Source organism: Cryptomeria japonica, chromosome 4 (assembly GCF_030272615.1).
Source record: "Cryptomeria japonica chromosome 4, Sugi_1.0, whole genome shotgun sequence".
In the NCBI taxonomy this organism is placed as follows: domain Eukaryota; kingdom Viridiplantae; phylum Streptophyta; class Pinopsida; order Cupressales; family Cupressaceae; genus Cryptomeria; species Cryptomeria japonica.
Window position 1 is genome coordinate 558,299,506 of NC_081408.1, and position 20,709 is coordinate 558,320,214.

The 20,709-nt window shown below is 35.8% G+C and overlaps 1 protein-coding gene across 1 annotated transcript; it reads right to left on the bottom strand.

Moving 5' to 3' along the window:
- Positions 1–14,200: 14,200 nt before the first annotated feature.
- On the bottom strand, positions 14,201–14,804 carry LOC131029418 (hydrophobic protein LTI6B). Its single transcript, XM_057959893.2, has 2 exons — positions 14,590–14,804; positions 14,201–14,477 (listed from the first exon to the last, which is right to left on the bottom strand). Exons 1-2 carry the CDS (start codon positions 14,674–14,676, stop codon positions 14,394–14,396), a joined length of 171 nt encoding a protein of 56 aa, XP_057815876.1. The 5' UTR covers positions 14,677–14,804; the 3' UTR covers positions 14,201–14,393.
- Positions 14,805–20,709: the final 5,905 nt, after the last annotated feature.

Sequence of the window (20,709 nt, forward strand, 5' to 3'; positions counted from 1 at the left end):
CGCGCGCGCGCCGCCGCCAGCCCTACCACTGCCAGCCGCGCCGCCCCCCACGCCACCGCCCCCTGCGCCCGCCCCTGGTCGCCCAGAGGACCAGGGGCTTATTTTTTTTAAGCCCTTGAAGGCTTAAAGGGCCTATTTGGGCTCTTTTGGAGCAGTTTTACTAAATCGGGTATAACTCGGGCATTTTAGCTCGGATTTTCGAATGAAAATAGGCGTTGGAAAGCTGGTTCCGAGCCCGATCTAAAAGATGCAGATCTTTTTTTCTGATTTTTCTATTTTGTAGTGTTTTTTGCCAGTCGAAGTCAGAACAAGTTTTTTGCACTCCAGGAGCCATATCTTTTGCATACGGACTCCGTTTTTCGAAAGCGAATAGGCGTCGGAAAGGTGGTTCTATGCTCTTTTCAGATCTACAGTCTATTTCATCAAAAAAATCTTCAGGTGCTCCAAATTTTGTCTCAACCCGTTATTGCTTTCTATCATTTTCTGGCTTTCAGTTTGTACTGGGGATTAGTTTTTTACATTGTGGGGGGGTGTTTTCTCTTGCTTTCTGTTATTTACATCAGAAAACCAGAATTTACAAACACCAATACAAAAAAAATCAAACCCCCTTCTACATCTTCTGTCTAGTTCTGAAAGACCACTTAATAATAATTAAAAATTCAGAGCAGTTGAGGCACAGTTCACAGGATGGCAGACAGACCTATTGAATCTCTCACACCGCATAATTACCACACTTGGAAGGGTCGCATGATGACTCTTCTCCAGTCAAAAGGGTTATGGTCCTGTTTGGATGAGGTTCAGCCTCAGTTGACACGTCCTTTTGAGATTATGCAACACAGGAACAATATGGATCAGGCTATGGGATTGATGGCTTTACACATTTCCGACAGTCTCCAGTTTCATCTTGAAGGTTGTATCACTCCTCGAGCCATTTGGACCAAGTTTGAGGGACTTTTTGGTACTGTCAACGAGTTCAGAGCTTTGCAGCTTGAGGCAGAGTTAACTTCCTTGGTACCTGATTCATTTCCTTCTATTGAGGACTTTCTGATGAAGTTCAAACAGCAAAGATCTATCTTGCAGGGTTGTGGTAAGACTAAGACTGATACAGAGTGCATTTTCCTGATTCTCTCCAAGCTTCGGGGTCCATTTCAGATCTTCTCTTCGACCTTCTATTCCACCATGGATGCCTTGGGTGCTCGACATGTCATGCCTTCTTTTGAGGTCTTTTGTGATCATCTGACTCGTGAGCAAGCTAAGCTTAAGCAGTTGGATTCACTTTCAGGTTCACAGAACCAAGCATTGGTAGCCCAGTCCTCCAAAGGAAAATAGAAGCAGAAACCAAAGCCTAAGAAAGATTCAGAGGCTAGTGAGAATCCCTCCAAGCCACCACCTAAGTCTGATTCAAAACCACAATTCAATTCTAAACAGGGCAAATCTTCAAAGTCTGTGAGTCTTCCTCCAAGACTAAGAAGAAATCAGGTGATCCTTGCAGTTTTTGTGGCAAGGAAGGACATCCCGTTTCCAGGTGTTGGAAACGTTTAGAGGCTTTGGAGGAAGCCATGCAGCAGCATAATATCAGTGCACCACAGCCTCCTTCACAGCCCACAGGGAAAGGTCATGCTCTTTCTGCACGAGCATTGTCCTCAGCGTCCACTTGGATTCTAGATTCTGGTGCCTCTCACCATATGACACACACATAGGATTTGGTCACCGCTCTTGCTCCTACAGACACTCGACATATTGCAGTTGGTGACTCAACACAACTTTCCGTTCAGGGTTCTGGTACTGTTTCATTGGATGGTGGTTGTCTTCAGGATGTGCTTTTGGTTCCTGACATTTCGACAAACCTTCTATCTGTTTATCAGATTTGCCACTCTGGCTCTGGTAAGACAGTTGAGTTCTCTCCACATGATGTGGTTATTCGAGATCTTCATGATCCTGACTTGGTTGTGGCTACTGGGAGTGTGGATTCTACATCTCACTTATATAGTTTTGATGGCTTTGAGAGTTCAGACACTGTTGGTTCCTCTCTTATAGCACATGCAGATTCAGTGAGCAGGCTTTGGCATGAGCGTTTTGGTCATGTCAATTACAGATATCTACAGCAGATGAGTACACAGGCACTTGTGATTGGGCTTCCACAGATTTCTTGTACAGATGGTGTATGTCGTGGTTGTGTCCTTGGCAAACATCATCGAGATCCTTTTCCTAAGGGTCGAGCCTCTCGTGCTAGGGCAGCCCTAGAGTTGGTACACAGTGATCTTATGTCCTTTCCGACTCCTTCTTTTTCAGGGGCCCGTTATGTACTCACTTTTATTGATGACTTCTCCAGGCGTACATGGGTGTACTTTCTTAAGTACAAGTCTGATGTCTTTGACTCTTTCAGGAAGTTTAAGACATTTGTGGAGAAGCAATCTGGACTTTCTATCAGGAGGATATGCACAGATAATGGGGGGGAGTATGTAAATCAGGCTTTCAGAGATTTTTGCACTGAGCATGGTTTACAGCATCAGTTTACAGTTCCTTATACCCCTCAACAGAATGGTGTTGCTGAGAGAAAGAACAGAACCTTACGGGAGATGGCAAATTGTATGATACAGTCTCGAGCTATGAGTTCTTCATTTTGGGCTGAGGCAGTCAATTGTGCCAATTATATTCAGAACCGGATGCCCCATAAGGCATTACGACATATAACTCCTGAGGAGGCTTGGACCCATGTCAAGCCTGATGTTTCTACATTCCGAGTTTTTGGTAGTGAGGCTTGGGCATTTATTCTTGATGCTCAGCGGATAGCCATGGAGAGGAAGAGCCGACCACTCATATTTGTTGGCTACTGTGAGGATGTTAAGGCATACAGGTTGTTTGATCCTGATTCTAGAGAGGTCTTGTTTCGGCGGGATGTCCAGTTTGATGAGTGCTATCCTCAGATGGATTCTCCATCACCAGCTTCTCCCTCATTGCCTACTCCTTCCTCTTCATCTCTTGAGGATTACTTATCTCTTGAGGATGATGTAGATCATGATCCACCATCTCCACCACCACCAGTTGCTCCGTCTTTGCCGAAGTGGGCCCGTGATACTGTTGATGCAGCTGGTTCTTTGGCAGGTGATCCTTCAGATACTCGTCGCACTCGTGCTCAGACATCTGGTTCTAGTCTTTTGAGTCATACCCTTTCAGATGATCCTCAAAAGTTTTCAGAGGCGACAGGACACCCAGAGTGGGATAGGGCCATGGATGAGGAGTATTCTTCTTTGATGAAGAATCATACTTGGGATCTTTGTCCTCTTCCTAAGGGAAGAAAGTTGGTTCGGTGCAAGTGGGTGTATCATACCAAGTATGCTGTAGATGGTTCTATTGATAAGTATAAGGCCCGTCTTGTTGCAAAGGGGTTTTCTCAGGTAGAGGGTATTGACTACTCTGAGACCTTTGCTCCTGTCGCCAAGATGAATTCTATACGCCTGGTACTTTCACTTGCAGCTTCACAAGGATGGACAGTGTTTCAGATGGATGTGAAGAGTGCCTTCTTGCATGGAGACCTACATGAGGAGATCTATATGGAGCAGCCTCAGGGTTTTGTGCAGGACACTTCTTTGGTTTGCAGACTTCGACGTTCATTGTATGGTCTCAAACAAGCCCCCAGGGCTTGGTATGAGAAGATGGACTCCTTCTTGCTTTCCTCGCACTTCACACGCTGTCATTCCGATCACACAGTCTATATTCAGCGTCAGGAGGGTGATCTTTTGATTCTAGTGCTATATGTAGATGATCTCATCATTACAGGTAGCTCATCCTCCATGATTCAGAGTGTTCAGAGAGCTTTGATGGAGCAGTTTGAGATGACCGATCTTGGTCTCTTGCACTTCTTTCTGGGTCTACAGGTTATTCAGTCTTCGGATGGGATTTCCATTTTTCAGGAGAAGTATGCTCTTGATATGCTTCAGCGATTTGGCATGCTTGATTGCAAGTCTGCCCCCACTCCATTTCAGTCAGGTGTTGTTTTGTCTTCCACTTGCTCTACTCCTTCAGTAGACCCCACTTTATACAGGCAGTTGGTTGGCAGTCTGTTGTACCTGACACATTCTCGTCCTGATCTTTCCTTTGCGGTTGGCCTTGTCTCTCGGTTCTCCCATGATCCTCATGAGAGCCATTGGCAAGCAGCCAAACGTATTTTGAGATATATTCGGGGCACCACACATTATGGCATTCACTACTCTTCAGGATCCCCTCACATCATTGGCTTCACTGACTCCGATTGGGCTGGTGATGTCAATGATCGAAAGTCTACTTCTGGCTTCGTTTTTTGCCTTGGTTCTGGTCCTATCACATGGTCTTGCAAGAAGCAATCTGCTATTGCATTATCATCTACAGAGGCTGAGTACCGTGCAGCAGTGTTAGCCAGTCAGGAGGTTTTATGGCTTCAGCAATCGATGACAGAGTTTGGGTTTCCTCCAGATTGTCCCACTATTCTTTGGTGTGACAACCATAGCGCCATTCACATTTCTCGCAACCTAGTGGAGCATCAGCGGACAAAGCATATTGAAATCCACATGCACTTCATCAAACAGTTGATTCAGGATGGTTCTCTCATCTTGGAGTATATTCCTACAGAGGAGCAGGTTGCTGACATCTTCACTAAACCTTTGGCATCTCCGCGCTATCTTCAGTTGCGCTCAATGCTTGGGGTGAAGGAAGTTGTCCTTGGGGGGTCTCAGTGAGGCCTTCCTTCCTTCATGTTTTCTTTATAGCATGTTTCTTTATCTCTTTTTGGAGAGGAGTTTTTTCCCACTGGGTTTTCTCCTTTACTCCACTTTATAGAGATTTTCTTGTATTCGGGTACCTCATCAGGCCTTGTTGCCGGGACCCTCCTTTGCATTGTAGTTCCTTTGCTTTCTTCTGCATTGTTTGTAGCTGCATTGTAGCTCATCTTAAGGGGGGGTGTTAGAGTAAAGTAATTAATTAACTTTGCTCTCCTCTTAAGATTTCCCTTTATGCACATATTAGTCATTTAATAATTAATATTTAATTATTAAATGCTCACACCTTAGGGTTAGGTTTTCCTTTTGGTGTTGATCTCCTTTATAAGGATTGATCTCTTGTATTATTCAATATTCTTGATTCATTTTTCTCTAATAATACATCTTTTCTCTTTGTCAGAGCCAAAACCCTTGTATTCGTTCTCTCTCTTTCTCTGTGACAGGTTTCTTGCATGCAGGTTTCTTTTGGGTTTTGTGGATTTGTATTTTTCAAATCCTACAGTCCTAAGGGGTCATTTGGAGTCTTATGACCCCTTAAGACACCATATGGTGTCATTAGGGGTCTTATTGTGTCTTAAGGGGTCATATGGTGTTTTATGACCCCTTATGACACCATATGACCCCTTAGGAGACCATATGGTGTCGTTAGGGGTCATATTGTGTCCTAAGGGGTCATATGATGTTCTGTGACCCCTTAGGACACAATATAACCCCTTAGGAGACCATATATACTTATTTTCAAATAAGTAGAGATATAAGGATGAAGAGAGATGAAGAACTAAAGAGAGGGAAAAGAACTAAAGGACAAGGACATAAATAGAGATATAGATATTAAGGAGTGTGAAGTGAGAGGGAGAAAAACTAAAGGACAAGGATGGATAGAAAGAGGTAGACATATCTAGATATTGAAAAGGAGAGAGGAAGATAGAGATAAAATATGAAGATTAAGGGAGAGGGAGGTGAATAGATATAGAGAAAGAGAGAGGTAAAGACAAAGATAAATATATGAAGAGATGGAGAAAAATGGATAGAGAGGGGTAAAGAGAGAGATAAAAAAAGGAAGAGATAGAGAGATATAAAGGAAGAGAAATATTGATAGATAGAGATATATAGACAGTGAAAGAGAGTGAGAAAGAGAGATAGAGATTATAGATAGGGATAGATAGATAGGGAGAGAGAAAAAGAGGAAGATATAAAGATATATAAAGGCACTATAGAGAAGGATGTGGGGAGAGAGAAAAATATATATAAAGATGGATTAAATAAAGAGATAAAAGTAGAGAAAGGGAAAGATACTTCAAGAGGGCGATAGAGGAAGAGATAGAGAAGTAGATTAATCATGTATAGAGGAATATATATAAATATAGAGGAACATATAAAAAGAGAGATTGATAGGGAAAGAGATGGAGATGTGAAGATGGAGATAGAGATAGATATGGATATAACGTGATAGAGAGAGTAAGACAAATGGAGGGAGAGATGGAGTGAATAAGTGAGATTTAGAGATAATGAGATATAAATATACATGAAGATAGATCTATAGGGATATAGAGAGAGAGGGGACAAGATAGGGAGAAAAAGGAGGTGATAGAGACAAGTTATATATAAGTATAGGTAGGATAAGGTAAAGGAGGGAGATAAATAGAGAGAAGAGAGATTATTAGAGAGAAATATAGAAATAAAGAGTGACAATGATGGATTGGGAGAGGGTGAGATATGAATAGAAAGATGGAGATATATGCAGAGATGCATGTAACTTGAGAATTTATTTATCTACATGGAATGAGAAAATAAGTGGCATAAGTAGAGAAGAAAGAGATATATAAAATATATTATATAAGTATCTAGATAGACAAGTGATAGATAAAGGAGGTGATAGGAAAAAAAAATGAGACTTTGTATGCAAAATTTGTGAGTATTTAAAGTTTTAAAATTGAAGGACTAAATTAAAATGATTATAATTTATTTTTTGTCTATAATATCATCAAAATACCTCATCCATTTGATAGGTCTATGAATTACCATTCCAATGCCTATAAAAAATCAAAATTTCAATAAGAAACACAAAATTTATGCCCCTTTTACTAAACTATATTTTTTATGTTGAGAAAATCGGATATCCGATTTGAAAAGTATGCACAATAGTGACATCACAATGGTGACATCACAAATCGGATATCCGATTTGGTTTGGTATTACCAAACCAAATTCAAATTTTGCTCGACCCAAACAAAAAGTCAAAGTGGATTTTGGCGTGTTTGGGAAGGTTGAAAATGCATTTTTTTTCCATTGCCACTTTTTGGCCCCCCATGATCTTGCACATACCCAGCACAAACACAACAAGATATTTCTACACCACAAACATTCTAGACCAATGCCATTTCGGAACAACAAGTTTGACAAATCAATGACAACCAAAGCAACACATACTTCCAACAGATGTTGATGTTGACTTGCATGAGTTGACTTTAGGAATTGAAGATCATGGATGCCATCACAAATGCATAGATTTGCAAATTACTTCTAATCTTCAATGCCTTGATGCTTGATCTCTTGCTCTTGAAATTGAATTGTCTTTTGTTGTCTCATTTTGTGCCTATATCATCAAGATTGCCAACATGAGGGAGGATACCTTTCTTATATACCTCTCCCAGGAATTTTGAGGTGAAAAACTCAAAGTAGGTTGACACGAGAAAAGATATACACTTAACCATTTTGACTATTAAGTGGTTCAAGTTTGGGGCCAAACGTGGGAGAGCATAGTGCCCTGATCATATGCCCACTCCTAGGAGCAGGTCACCCCAAACACCTTGCTCCCTACAATGTGGCCTCAAATTTGGACATGGGGTCCAAAATGGGATGGAGAAGCCAAAATGAGATGCTAGATTGGGCCGGATCAAGCGTGTTCAACACAAAAGGCCAAGGATGCTAAAATAGGGCCTAGATAAGCAATAAATTGCATAGGGATGCAATTTACAATGCTACAACAACATCTAGTGTTTAAAATTAATTTTTTCCTTCTATGCCTATATTGAGACCAAGGATTTTATTGTCCCCTTGACAAGATGTAGCCATAGAGGAACTCAAACATTTTTATCTACTACTTAGAATATTAGTGATCATTAGGGTATCAAAAGATTTCAGCTACATCCTACCATTTTGTCCTATGCCATCATATTGTTCAGCGACCTCCTTGTCACCTTGGGTGGGCAAAGACATAGGGATAAGTTCACAATAATGGTTCCCACTTTCACCCACGAAGGAAAAACGAGGTGGGAGGAAAAATAATTCAAAGGGGGTTCGAGCGTAGTGGGGGTGTTCGAACAGACTACCCTTTGGGATTCGAGCGAAGCCCTCACTTCGCTCGAACCCCCTCTTTCGAGTGAAGCACCTTTAATGCTTGTTTATGTTGTTTTTCAATTATATTAGGGGGGTTCGATCGAACCCCTCTTCATTCGAACCCCCGTAAAAATGGGTTGTTCGCTCGAACCCCCCTTTGTTCGAACCCCTTTTTTAACACTTCTTTGAAGCTTTCTACATTTTTTTGCAGATTTTTGGCCTTCAAACCTCTGGTTGAAGGCTCAAATGAAATGATATTGACAACCCAAAATGTAGTATTGTAGTCCTCAAAGCAAGCTTTCCAATGACTATAATTTTATTACATATTGAGTTTATTATGAACTTGTTTTTTTAATTTTACCAAACATAGGTTTTTCACAGAACAAGAATTTCTCTATTCAGCACACTAGGAAAATAGTAAACTAATTAAAAAAAAAATTGAAAAATATCTATGTCCTAGGTATTGATGTCTTCTTTCTAACAAAAAAAAAAATTGAATTTCGATATACATAGAACAAGTTATGTGTTCAAACGTACACCTATGTCTAAAATATAATTTGTCGGACTTCAAAACTTAATAAAATGAAAAATATTTAACATATCACTATCAAACCAACTGTAAGCCCTGGATATTGATGTTACAAACAAAAATTCGAAAGAATTGAGTTTTTATCATTTATAAAAAAAAAGTTATGCGTTTCGGGAGGCACATCACTCTTAAAAAATGTAGTTTGCTGTAAAAAAATACTTTCCGAGGGAGTTGATTTTTTTTTTTTAAATGCTTCAAATTTTTTTGAAACAAATATTTATAGAATCTACAAAGAAAATCCTACAAATCACTAATTTACATCATCTTCAAATTCTTAATGGTTTAAAAGTTGTAGTTGTCGGAAGTTGAAGATTATTTTAAATTGTTCATCTCAGTGTCAAAAGTGGTAAAAAATTGGGAATCATTATTGTGAGTTCACCCATAGACTACATCTATGAATTGGATCCACTTATCAAATTATTGGTGACCTCCATCACACCACTAAGATGTTGGTCCAACACCTCTGTAGATTCCTGAGCAACATTATTTTAAAGTTCCTTAACAATTTGTAATTTTAGAGATCACCTTACTATCATCATCCCTAATTTGGTTGATTAAGGGTAGAGGTGATTTATTACACAATTTGTTGGCTCATTTTTCATATTTAGGGGATGAGGACCAACAACCCTAGTGGTGTCATGTAAATCACTAATAGTTTGAAACTTAGATTCAATCTTAGATGCTATGTTTTTTACAATGGAAGTGGATTTGTTTCTATTGTGATGATTGATGCCTATTTCATTATTAGAATCCATGTTCTTATCACTGCTATTATCATCCACCTCTATGGTTGTAGAATCTTTATTTCTATTATGTTGTTTGAAATCACTAACCTTATTTACAACCAAGGCTTTCTTCTTGTAGTTATTATTAAAACCTTCAATGATGTATTATGATTTATTAAGTTCAATAGTTACCTTATTGGTTTCCATACTTTTGTTCTTGGCAATGATGAGCTTGATCTTGTCCAACACATTCTGTTGGGTGTTCCTATTGGGACTAGTAACATTTGAAGTCCACGGTAATGAATCAGAGGGGTAGAAGGAAGAGGATATGTGTTGATTCAAAAGGCAACTTCTCTGTAGGTCCCCTAAGGTTCAGGGCTCAAACTAGCATAAGCAATCTCATTAGTCATGACACTAAGGAGTTAGAAAGTCTGATATTGGACGTGGGATTGGAAAGGATACATGAACTATTGTTTAAGTTGACTGAGTGGGCATTAAACAGATTCAAGATATTAGGCCTCTCAAGAAAAATAGAAGAACTAGGGTTATTCGTTATAGTTTTAATTTTAGTTGTCTCATTGGTGTAGGAGCACCCAAAGACACAAATGAAGCCTAAAGGAGTCTAATATCAACCATGAGGTGAAAATGATCATATGTAGTAGGTTGATAGGTTTGCGAGTCAATAAGACCCAATTGATGTACGACATTGTCATGGTTGCATTTTATAAGCCACCATGGACAAATGACGATGTGGATCAGAAGGAGTCTAGGCATGAGTCAGGAAAATAAATATTGGTCTTAGAAACATTAGACCAAATCCTTGGAATAGGCCGAATACACCTTGGAGTCACCAAATTTGAAAAGTGCAAGTTGACAACTTTTGTTGTCATTGCAAAATGTTGTAAAAAGGGGTAATTAATCCTCCAACGGTTCCAAAGTTTGAAAATTGGTTGGACACCGTTATGGAGGCTATATTATGCCTACTTGGATCGATTCTAGGGATTTTATTGGTGTTGTTGTTGAAGTGGTTGAAATTGATGATGTTTTGGAGTTTGGAGCAATACAATATACTTGGAGTTTTTTGAAATTTTGCGTAGTTGTTCTGTTTTGACTAGTATGGATTGGTGGATGCCTGAAACAAATTGGAAGAGCTAGGGAAGTATCTTACCTTTCATTTGAATCAAGTTTGAGGTCTTGTAACAATCGAGTTGTAGAGATCCATCAAAAACTAATCAAACTAGTCACAAACCCTACCGGCACCTAGGTTTCACCGTTAATCTAACATTTTCACCAGAGGACCAAACAACCTGTGGGAAAATGTTAGGGGGGCCATTGTATCAAAAGATTTTGGTGTTGGTTTGCAGGGAGGCTCCAAGCCCGAAGAGATTGAATTGACCCTAGGCGGGCATCTCTATGTGACCACCTAAACTAAAGAAGTGAAAATCACTTGCAGTAGATAAAAAAGATGGGATCAAGTCCTAAAACCTTGGATTTGGTGGTTTGACAACTTAACCCACCTTGCAGAAGTATTGGTTTGGTCGGAGGACTAATACAAGGGGTACTTGCTTTGTAAATTAGGCCTAGTTGGCTTAATTAGGTCTGGAAGGACATTATGGATATAGACCTTTCAAACTTGTGGTTAGGGTCTAATCCTTTGGGGATTTGTGGAACTTGACAAAGGGTATCTAAATATGCCTTTAATTTGTCTTGTCCTTTGGAATTTTATTAAGTTGTGTGTGGAGAACTTAACCGGTAGGGCTACTAGTCTACTGGTAGGGCTACTAGACAAATAGGACAATTGTGAGACAAGTATCCCCTAACACATTTGATAGTCAGATATTATTGGTGTTTTGTGTTGGTTGGACCACCAATAAACAATATCCAATAGGTTTCCATCCCACCGGTACTGGAAGATTGTCTACCTTTCACACAAGGGTAGAGTGTTTTCATCCTACCGGTATCGGAAGATACAAAACCAGTATGGATCCGGTCACACAAATTGTTGTGTGAGTTGAGTACTTGGAAGGTGTGTTTTTTGACACCTTGAACAAACAAAAGAACTTGTTTTGGACATAGTAGATGTGGGTGAGAGAAGGTTTTCACCTAGTTTGTTGCCTCACTCTGCATCACTCATTGATTCTATTCGCATTAAGATTAGTCTCACCATTATGTACATTATGATTTCCTATGTTATTGTTAACAGTGGGAAAATCAGAGTCTTTAGTTCCATTAGGGGCCTCTGAATCTTTATAGATAAAAGGGTTTCATAGATTGCAATGCACATCAGGCAAGCCAAAGGGGATATGTGCATTAGGGTTGCCTAGTTCAACAATAGCTTCATTATTATTAGGATAATCAAGGGAGTTGTTATTATCTTAAACTATAGCACCGATGGAGTTATTAGGGTTGAGAAAATTAGGGTTAATGAAATATATAATAGGTGTGTAATCAATACCTACATTATCAAAATGCTTCTTTAAACTATCAACATCTACTCTATGTTTCGAAGTCACTGTCTCTTTATTCATTTTGTCCTTGGGTGTATGCCTTTGGTTAAGGGACGTTTTTTCTTTATGACCTTATTTGTTTGCATAACTAACAAACATTGATTCCTCCCAACACAACACTTTGATGCTACAAGCATGGGTTGAATCATTAAGGTTAATTTGCAAAACCTCTAGTATTTCTAACCGTGATAACAATGATAACAAAGAGACGAGCACTCTAAGATCCATATGAGGGAGAGATTGTGAGGGCCCTTAAAATAGTAAGGGGGAGCTAGTCTCATCTACTCTAAGAATATTCCCCACAAGCACAATCATTTGTGACAAGAAAACTCAATGAATGGCTGAACTTTCTTGACAGTAATACACCTAGGAAAAGACAATGCAGTTACTTCATCACCAATTGCCTTTGGCGACCATACTGAGCACAAAAGACATCTTCCAATATTCCAATAATGTTTTTGTAAAATTGTTTGTTGCATAGTATGATCTTTCAGAAAAATAAAAACTAAGTATTTTTGAAACATTCGACAAAAGGAAACAACATGAACACCTAACTTTTTAACCCACACATTTAGAATCCATTCATCCAAATATTTACACACAGGCAGTTTGGAAATATCGACAGACGCCATGAATATGGCAATGTTTTTTAACCTAAGGTTTTTGCTGCTAATGACAACACAAATTCCTTTGTTAGGCAAAATAAAAAGTTCTAGGGTTAGCAGAGGAGCACTTTCCTTGTCCTCTTCTTTCTCTCCTGCTTTCTCCTAACCCACCATTGGCGCTTCACAAGGAATTTTTTGCCTATCTCCTGAAACGGTATTTGTCCTTGTTCAAAGTGTCTGATTTGTCCTCTGGTCGAAACTATTCAAGTGTTTTAGGTTTTAATCGACCTAAAAAACTTCCAGTCTGTAGGTACTCAATTTTGCGGAGGATTTTCGAGCATAAATTGCAAGAAAGCCCCATTGTTGCAAAATTCAATTAATTGCAACTCTATTTTAGAGTGAGTGGGAAATAATTTATTACTTGAATATTTATATCTAAAAGGACCTTTGAGATTCTTTTTCTCACCATACATGATACTATAGTTTACATGCAAGTCAATTGAGATCAATTGAGATCAATTTTGCATCATTACTTATTCTTTGCGAGTCCAAATCATTTATATTATGATTGGTGAATTTCACCATGAAGCATCTTAAGCAAAGATGCAAAGGAATCAACTTTAATTTGATATCTAAGCAAGTCCAAATATTTTAACTGGAAAGTTACATAGATGTCAAAAAATATTTGACATCTCATTTATCTATCATGCACTCAAATGATTCTAGCACTTTCATTTTATTTGTATATTTTCATGCAATTAACTACAAAAAAAAATGATTTAATTATAGGCTCATTGCACCAACTCTAAAATTCTAATACAATAAGTTATATTTTATTTGTTTTTATTAATATATTCCTTCTTCAACTTAGTTTATCTCAACTTATTAGATTCACATTTGTTCTCTTACAACTAATTTTTTTATATTCATAATTATGCAACTTTCCAATCAAAATTTACATTTTAAAAAATGTATTCAAGATGCTTATTTTTAGTATAACCTATAAATTCAATACAATCTAGACTTATATTTTAGATACAAACCATACATTCTATAACATTCATATGTATATATTCTTCTCTTCCTTTCCACGTCATCTTTAAATTTCAATAAAATACCTTCATACGACTAAAGATACTCTTAACCAAAGAGTGTACTTTTTCTCCTCTGATTCACAACTTTTTTTTTATTTCAATCAAATACCTTCACAATTCTAGAAATACTCTCGGACAGTGAGATACTACTCATTACTGGTACTAACGCCAAGCTTTTCTTTTACTTTTTAAAAGCTTTTTAACATTGTTTTCTTTTTGACTTTATGGTTGACAACCATCACTTCTACATATTGGCCAACATTCAAAACACATCTTTACATATTGAACAAACAAGATCCTCCGTTGCAAGTTGATCTTCTGCAACTGCTTATTTTAAATTTATATAGTCATCAAGAACTGTACACACTTCCGTCAACTATTTTGTTTGTTTTTCAATCAGTCTTCAATAATGGCGATGGTCTCTTCCAAACTTATTTTCGAAAAAACATTATTTAATTTCTCAAAGTATTACAGTTTCGAAGTTTTCTTCTTGTTTAGAAAAGTACAAAAGTACCAGTTCGCACAAAGATCGAAACAGCTAAAGGGAATTGAACAATCAAATTTTGAGATAAATATTACACACGAACAAACAAAACAGTATTCAATCTATAAATTGAGGATAAATAGTACACATCAGAAGTGATCGGCTACAGCAGCCTCCAATAAAACTACTGCCGAAACCCCGTCATTATTCTTCTCAATAAAAAGCCACTTCTCAAACCCTAACCAAATCCCAAACCCTACAAATATTTACAGCCAAAAAGCATGACAGCAAGGGTTTCACTTGGTGATGACATAAATTGCATAAATAATTCCTGGCAAGTACCCCAGAATTGTGAGCAGCAAGCATATCCAGAACTCCACCTGCACAATCAATCAGTCCACACAACAAAAAATACTAAAATTTTCAGCTCAGATCTTTAAAACCAGCAAAAAAGGAAACAAAGAAAAGTGCTTAAGAGCAAATGATTCTTACATGGCAGCCGTATTTCAAGAAGACTCCCAGAGGAGGCAAAAGTATGGCCAAAATGATGTCAATGCAATTCGCAGTGCCTTCCCTCATGATTTCTCTGATAACAATACCACAGAGCAGACAGAAAAACAGAGTACTCACAGAAAACAGGGTAAAAGCAACAAGATTTACACAAATTAGGAGCTGAATTTCGTCAGTGTTGTGTGGAATTTAAGAGCGAAGTTTATTAATGTATAGGAATCATTACGCGTAGTAGACGAGGGCGAGTGTTAGTTTTATTAAATGCGACCGACACGTGTAGATTAAGAAACCGACCGTTAAAACCAATGATTGGTGGTCAACGGTCACTACTGTATCCCAATAAAACGCTTTTGCTTCGTTGCAAAGCTATCGTTGCAAGGCAACGTGGTGTGACAGCCTGTAAAATAATATCAATCAATTTGGTGTGCAACGGTTATCTTTCGTGGATAAAAGTAGTATATTTTCCCCAAATATTATTGTAACATATGGTTAAAGAAACACCCAAATTTTTAAATCTAGAAGCTTGAAATAATATTAACAAGTGTCATGTAGTCCTATTAAATTGCAGTGAAATAATAATATTTGTTATAGTTATTAATAATATAATATTTGTTATAATTATTAATAATATTTATTGATTATAAGTAATATAGTAATATAGTATTATATTAAGAGATTCGTTTACATTAAAGATTTAAAATATTTGGTTGATCTTGAGCAATTTAATGGTAAAGATTGAAACTTTTTTGTTTTAAATAAAATTATTGAACTTCCCAATTTATATGGTCATGTCTTTATTTGTACAAGTGGATAATTAGTTAAAGATTGGGAATAAATTGCATTCTATAGAAGGATCTCAAATGCTTATAGAAGTTAGTATTATTTCAATGATTAATTATATGCGATTGATATGATTTGAAAGTTTTTATATTCATATAGAAATTTTATAAAATACTTAATTTTATAGTAATTATTGGAGTTGAGGAAAAATCAACTCCACTACTCTCTAAGTTCATCTTAAGAGGGGGGTGTTAGAGTTATCTTTTATTAGCTAATAATTATTTATTTAATTATTAGTCTATTATACTCTACACTTAAGCTAAACTTAGGAATCTTATAATTATTTAGGGTTCCATATTGGAGTTGAGGAAATATGAACTCTACAGCTCCCAAAGATCACCTGCATGCAAACCTGTCACACAAGGAGAGAAGCAAAAAAGATATGGAGGCCAGAATTCAGAGATCCAAAAAAGAGAGTCATATTGATTATGCAACAAAAATGCAATTCAATAATTACAGTTATTATGAAAATAGAAAGAGAGAATCCTTATAAGAGGATACTCGAAACCCTAAAGGAGAAAAATCCTAAAGAATTATAAGATTCTTAAGTTTAGCTTAAGCGTAGAGTATAATAGACTAATAATTAAATAAATAATTATTAACTAATAAACGATAACTTAACAATAATTTTAGCAATTATTATAAATTAAAATAAAATTATTGATTTTTAGTAGTAGTTTAGATAAATTGAATTTAAATGAGATGCATATGAATGTGATAATATTGAAACAATATTAGTTTCATGGAAGTGAAGTCTACAATTGTATTACAATTTAATTTTATGGTGAAGCATATAAATGAAACAGATGACACGATATTTTTATGAATTTAGGAAAATATTTAGGTTCCATTACTAATGGGGTCATGTTATGTTTGCCATGGAGAGAGAGAGAGAGAGAGGAACACAGGCGTATATATACAAAATGATGAAGAGCGATGGAGAGAAATGGAGATGGAGAGATGAGAGAGTAGTAGGGAGATATAGAACAAGTGAGTGATAGGGAAAGAGGGAGAAAGAAAGGGAGAGATAAGGATAGAAAGGAGAGATAGAGATATATAACCTGGTTAAGATAGAAATGGAAGGGTAGAGGAAGAGAAATAACTTATCACTATTTATGAAAATGCATGTTATATACTTTGAATATCCTTGTTTAAAATTATAACCAAAATATACTTCAACACACTGTAAAAATGTAGAAAATGATGGGTTATATTTTCCCTATCCTTATAGTCATATTGTACCTATCATAAAATGTATAAATACGTTCAATAAATCTTATATATTATATATAATCATCTGAATTATTAATAAATAAAAAATATTATAACATAAATTGAAAGATAGACTAAATAGTAATAACTTAAAAATTATAATAAAATTGAATGTAAATATAATTAGATTCTTAAAAAAATTAATTTAAAGAAATCAAAACTATAATTATAATAAAATATTAAAAAACTATATTAAAATTATTAAAACTAAAATTAAACTATTCAATATTATTAAAACTAAAATTTTAAATTATATTTTCAAAATTATAAATAAAATAAAATAAATAAAATTTAAAATAGAATAAATAAAACCTATTAAAAAGATTGATTTTAATTTACTTATATATTCAATTTATTTTTTATGTATAAATAATTACAATTATGAATGTTACTATTATTTTTTACAATTTTCTTATAATATATATTACTAGCAATTGCACCTTGGTGTGCAATAGGTATGCCGAACAAGTGTGGAAAGTCAATTAGGGAAAAATGGTCTATTTATTGTATACATTTATGCAACACATGATGTTAATTGGTAGACCATTTAACAAATGATATTTTTCAAAAAATGCATCAATGGAGAAGTTGTAGTTTGAAATCAACTATGTTCCTCTAACAGGGTTTTGAAAAATGAGAAAGATAATAAAACTCCATTACCAACAGGCTCATGATATGTTTGAAATAGAGAGAGAATAGAATATATGCAAGGGTTTTTAGGACCAATTTTATACATGTTAAATGTTTCATTTGGTTGAGAGTTTCCAATGACTTTTACAAGTCCATTTTGTGCATATTTTACGACCATAAAAAGTCATTTCAACTACTAAACAATTTTCTCCTACACACTGTGATTGCTTTAACTAAAATAAAAATTATTTATCTATTTATAAAATAATATTAAATTAATCTTTAAATTATGATGTAATATTAAATAAAAAATCAATGATATATATTATCAATGTAGAGGCCTCCATATTATCAAAATATTTAATTGCATAAATACAACAATTTTATACAAAATTACACATAATTAAGAATTCGCTTTATTGAATAATCCATTATGCTCAATATACCAAAAATAGTTACATAATGTTACAACTCAACACAATGTTTGATTACATAGGCCAAGAGATTGGCTAAACATAATGAAAATTACTTATGCTACAAAAGACCATAAAGTCAAATATAATGAATTATATAAAACAAAGTTGAATATCATCCTAACAGGGACTCCCAACATCTATCTCCCACACTTACATCATGGGTGAGAACATTGTCGAAGCACTTTATAGCCCAACCGCAAAGCATTTATGCTTCCTCAGAGTTCTTCTTGACATAAAGAACCGCTGACCTTGCACAAATTAGTCTAGTGATTTGAAACTGGTAGGGGATGGAATTTGGTGCAACTTAGTGTATCTAGTATCAACACTAAGATATGGAAGAGAGTGAAATTATAATGATTATCTTAGCAAGCATATACTAAAAAATCAATAGAAATTTGGCCAAAGATCTTTCAAGGCCGACTATCGGCAGATGAGTTAAAGCGAAGATTTAAACCTCTCTGGAAACTCACCTTTCTCTTTTAACCCATATTTAGAACCCATCCAATACACATTGGAGACACACAATGAATATAAAAGCTCAATAAATTATACATGAGCATACAACAAAATACAAGATTATATAAATGCATATAGGTTGAATATTTTTTAACATGTCCACAAGTCAACAAAAGAATTCATTGAACTACTGAAGCATCTCTTTCTATGTAATCACATCACATGAGAGATAAATCTACTTGGTTTTAATGTGCAAACATGAAATCAACAATCAAATGAGCATTCACATATAGCTATGTCTTTCATATACCCAAAATTTGATTTGCACATCATGAACAATGCTTACATATGCAAATCAATGGTATCGAATTTCACACATATCATACGAAGAATAGTTACAATTTTGTAGACACTAATTCTTTTGTAGTTATTTTGATCATAAACATTGAGGTAACTTATCATGTTTTTCTGATGAACATTGGACATTATCATATTTTCATTAGTGACAAGAATCTCAATAACGTTAAGGTGGAAGCATGGTTCCTTAGAGTTGACATTATGTAAGCCATTGATATCTCTATTCTTCTGTTATCCATAGTTCCTTGCCTAATGATTCTACACTTACTCTAGAGTAAGGTGAATGTTATGAAAATTTCCTAGGTCTAAAGATTAGTAATCAACCATAACTAGGACAAGATAAACATAACCTCATTTCCAATAGGAACACATCAGATAGTTTTTTCATAATTATCACATTCTTAAGTTTCTAAAGATCAATATAATGAAGGCATAAATTTAAGGAGATCACAATGCATAACCCAATACTATTCTTATATGTTATGGAAGAAACAATTGAGCACTCTCTCTCTACCATTCCTTTGATAACGATAGTGTCTTTTAAGAACTTAGGATGTGCCTAAACTTATTTCCCTATTTCTAATATTCATATACTATGAAGGTCATGAAGATAATGTTTATAGAAGATTAGTTATCATAGTTTAAGGAAGTACAATTTAAAAAAAAAAACTAAATCTAAACTTAATTTCACATCTCAAAAAAAACATTTAAAATGAGATAATATTGAAATTAGATTTATTAGACTAAATTGTAAATAATAATCATTTATTCTCATTAAAACTTTTCCTTTCTTAGCTTAGACTTACGTGAGGGATATAAGAGAAAATGCTAAGTCTAAGAATTTACTTAGATTCCTTTTTGAAGAGAATCTTGGGTGGGCCCCTTCTCCCCTCCCATAGGTTTTGAACTAAATATTTGTTTAATGTAAATAATTCCTTCTTTTAAGGATATCTATACATGGCAGGAAGTGTATAGTCACCATTGAAAATATTGAATATTAGACAAGATCAATATTATAAGGTCGTGGTCAACTGGGGGGTGCATCACTCACATAATATGTACTGAATGGAAATGTAAAATTAACACTTTAGAAAATTTCAACAATATACAATTGGCAGTTTAAAAACAATACAAATATGCGTCCAATGGAAAATCTTGATCACATAAATATGCGTTCAATGTGGAAGGAATGGGCATTAAATATGTGTGTGTAGAGATACACAAGGAGAGGGGAAGATAGAGAGAGAAGAAGAAGTAGATAGAGAGATAGAGAGGCAAAGGGAGAGATAAAGATAGAGAGAGATGGGGAGATAGAGGAGAGATAAAGAAGAAGAGATAAATATATGTAGAGGAAGAGGAAGAGGGAGATATAAAGAGAGATAGATGGTGATATAGAGTGATAGAGAGAGATAATATAAAGAGGGGGGAGGGAGAGAAAAATAAAGAGACAAATAGAGATGGAGGGGGGGAGAGCGGGGGAGAGAAAGAGGGGGAGATGGAGATATATGAGAAGAGAAAGCAAGAGAGATAGAGATAGAGAGGTGGGGAGGGGGATATGGAGGGAATGGGGAAAGGAGATATCATGGGAGGAGAGAGAGAGAGAGAGAGAGAGAGAGAGAGAGAGTAAAATTCTAACATAAAATATTATGTTTTTATAAAAAAATATATGTTTAAATTATATTAGATCATTATTTATGTGAGTGTGTGAGACTTGTTATTATGGAGCGTGTGCACAAAGATGGTGGTCAGAAAAGTGGACACCACCCAAAAAAAAATGGAAAAACAAGTAGCGCGTACGCGGTTTTATAATTTGAAATTCTTGCATACGCACTTAGGTTTGTTCTTCCCGAGCCTAGAAAAGGTAGCACGTACGTGCTGCTTATAGGAAAATGAGTGCGTACGTGTTACGCATAGGAAAATGAGCACTTACGCGTTGCCCATAGGAAAATGAGCGTGTACGCGCTAATAATCCAAATAAAACCACGTACGCGATGCCTAGAAAAAAAGTTTTTTTTTAAAAACTGGGTCTCATTTACCTGTGAATAGCGCGTTTTTTACTTCATTTTTTCCC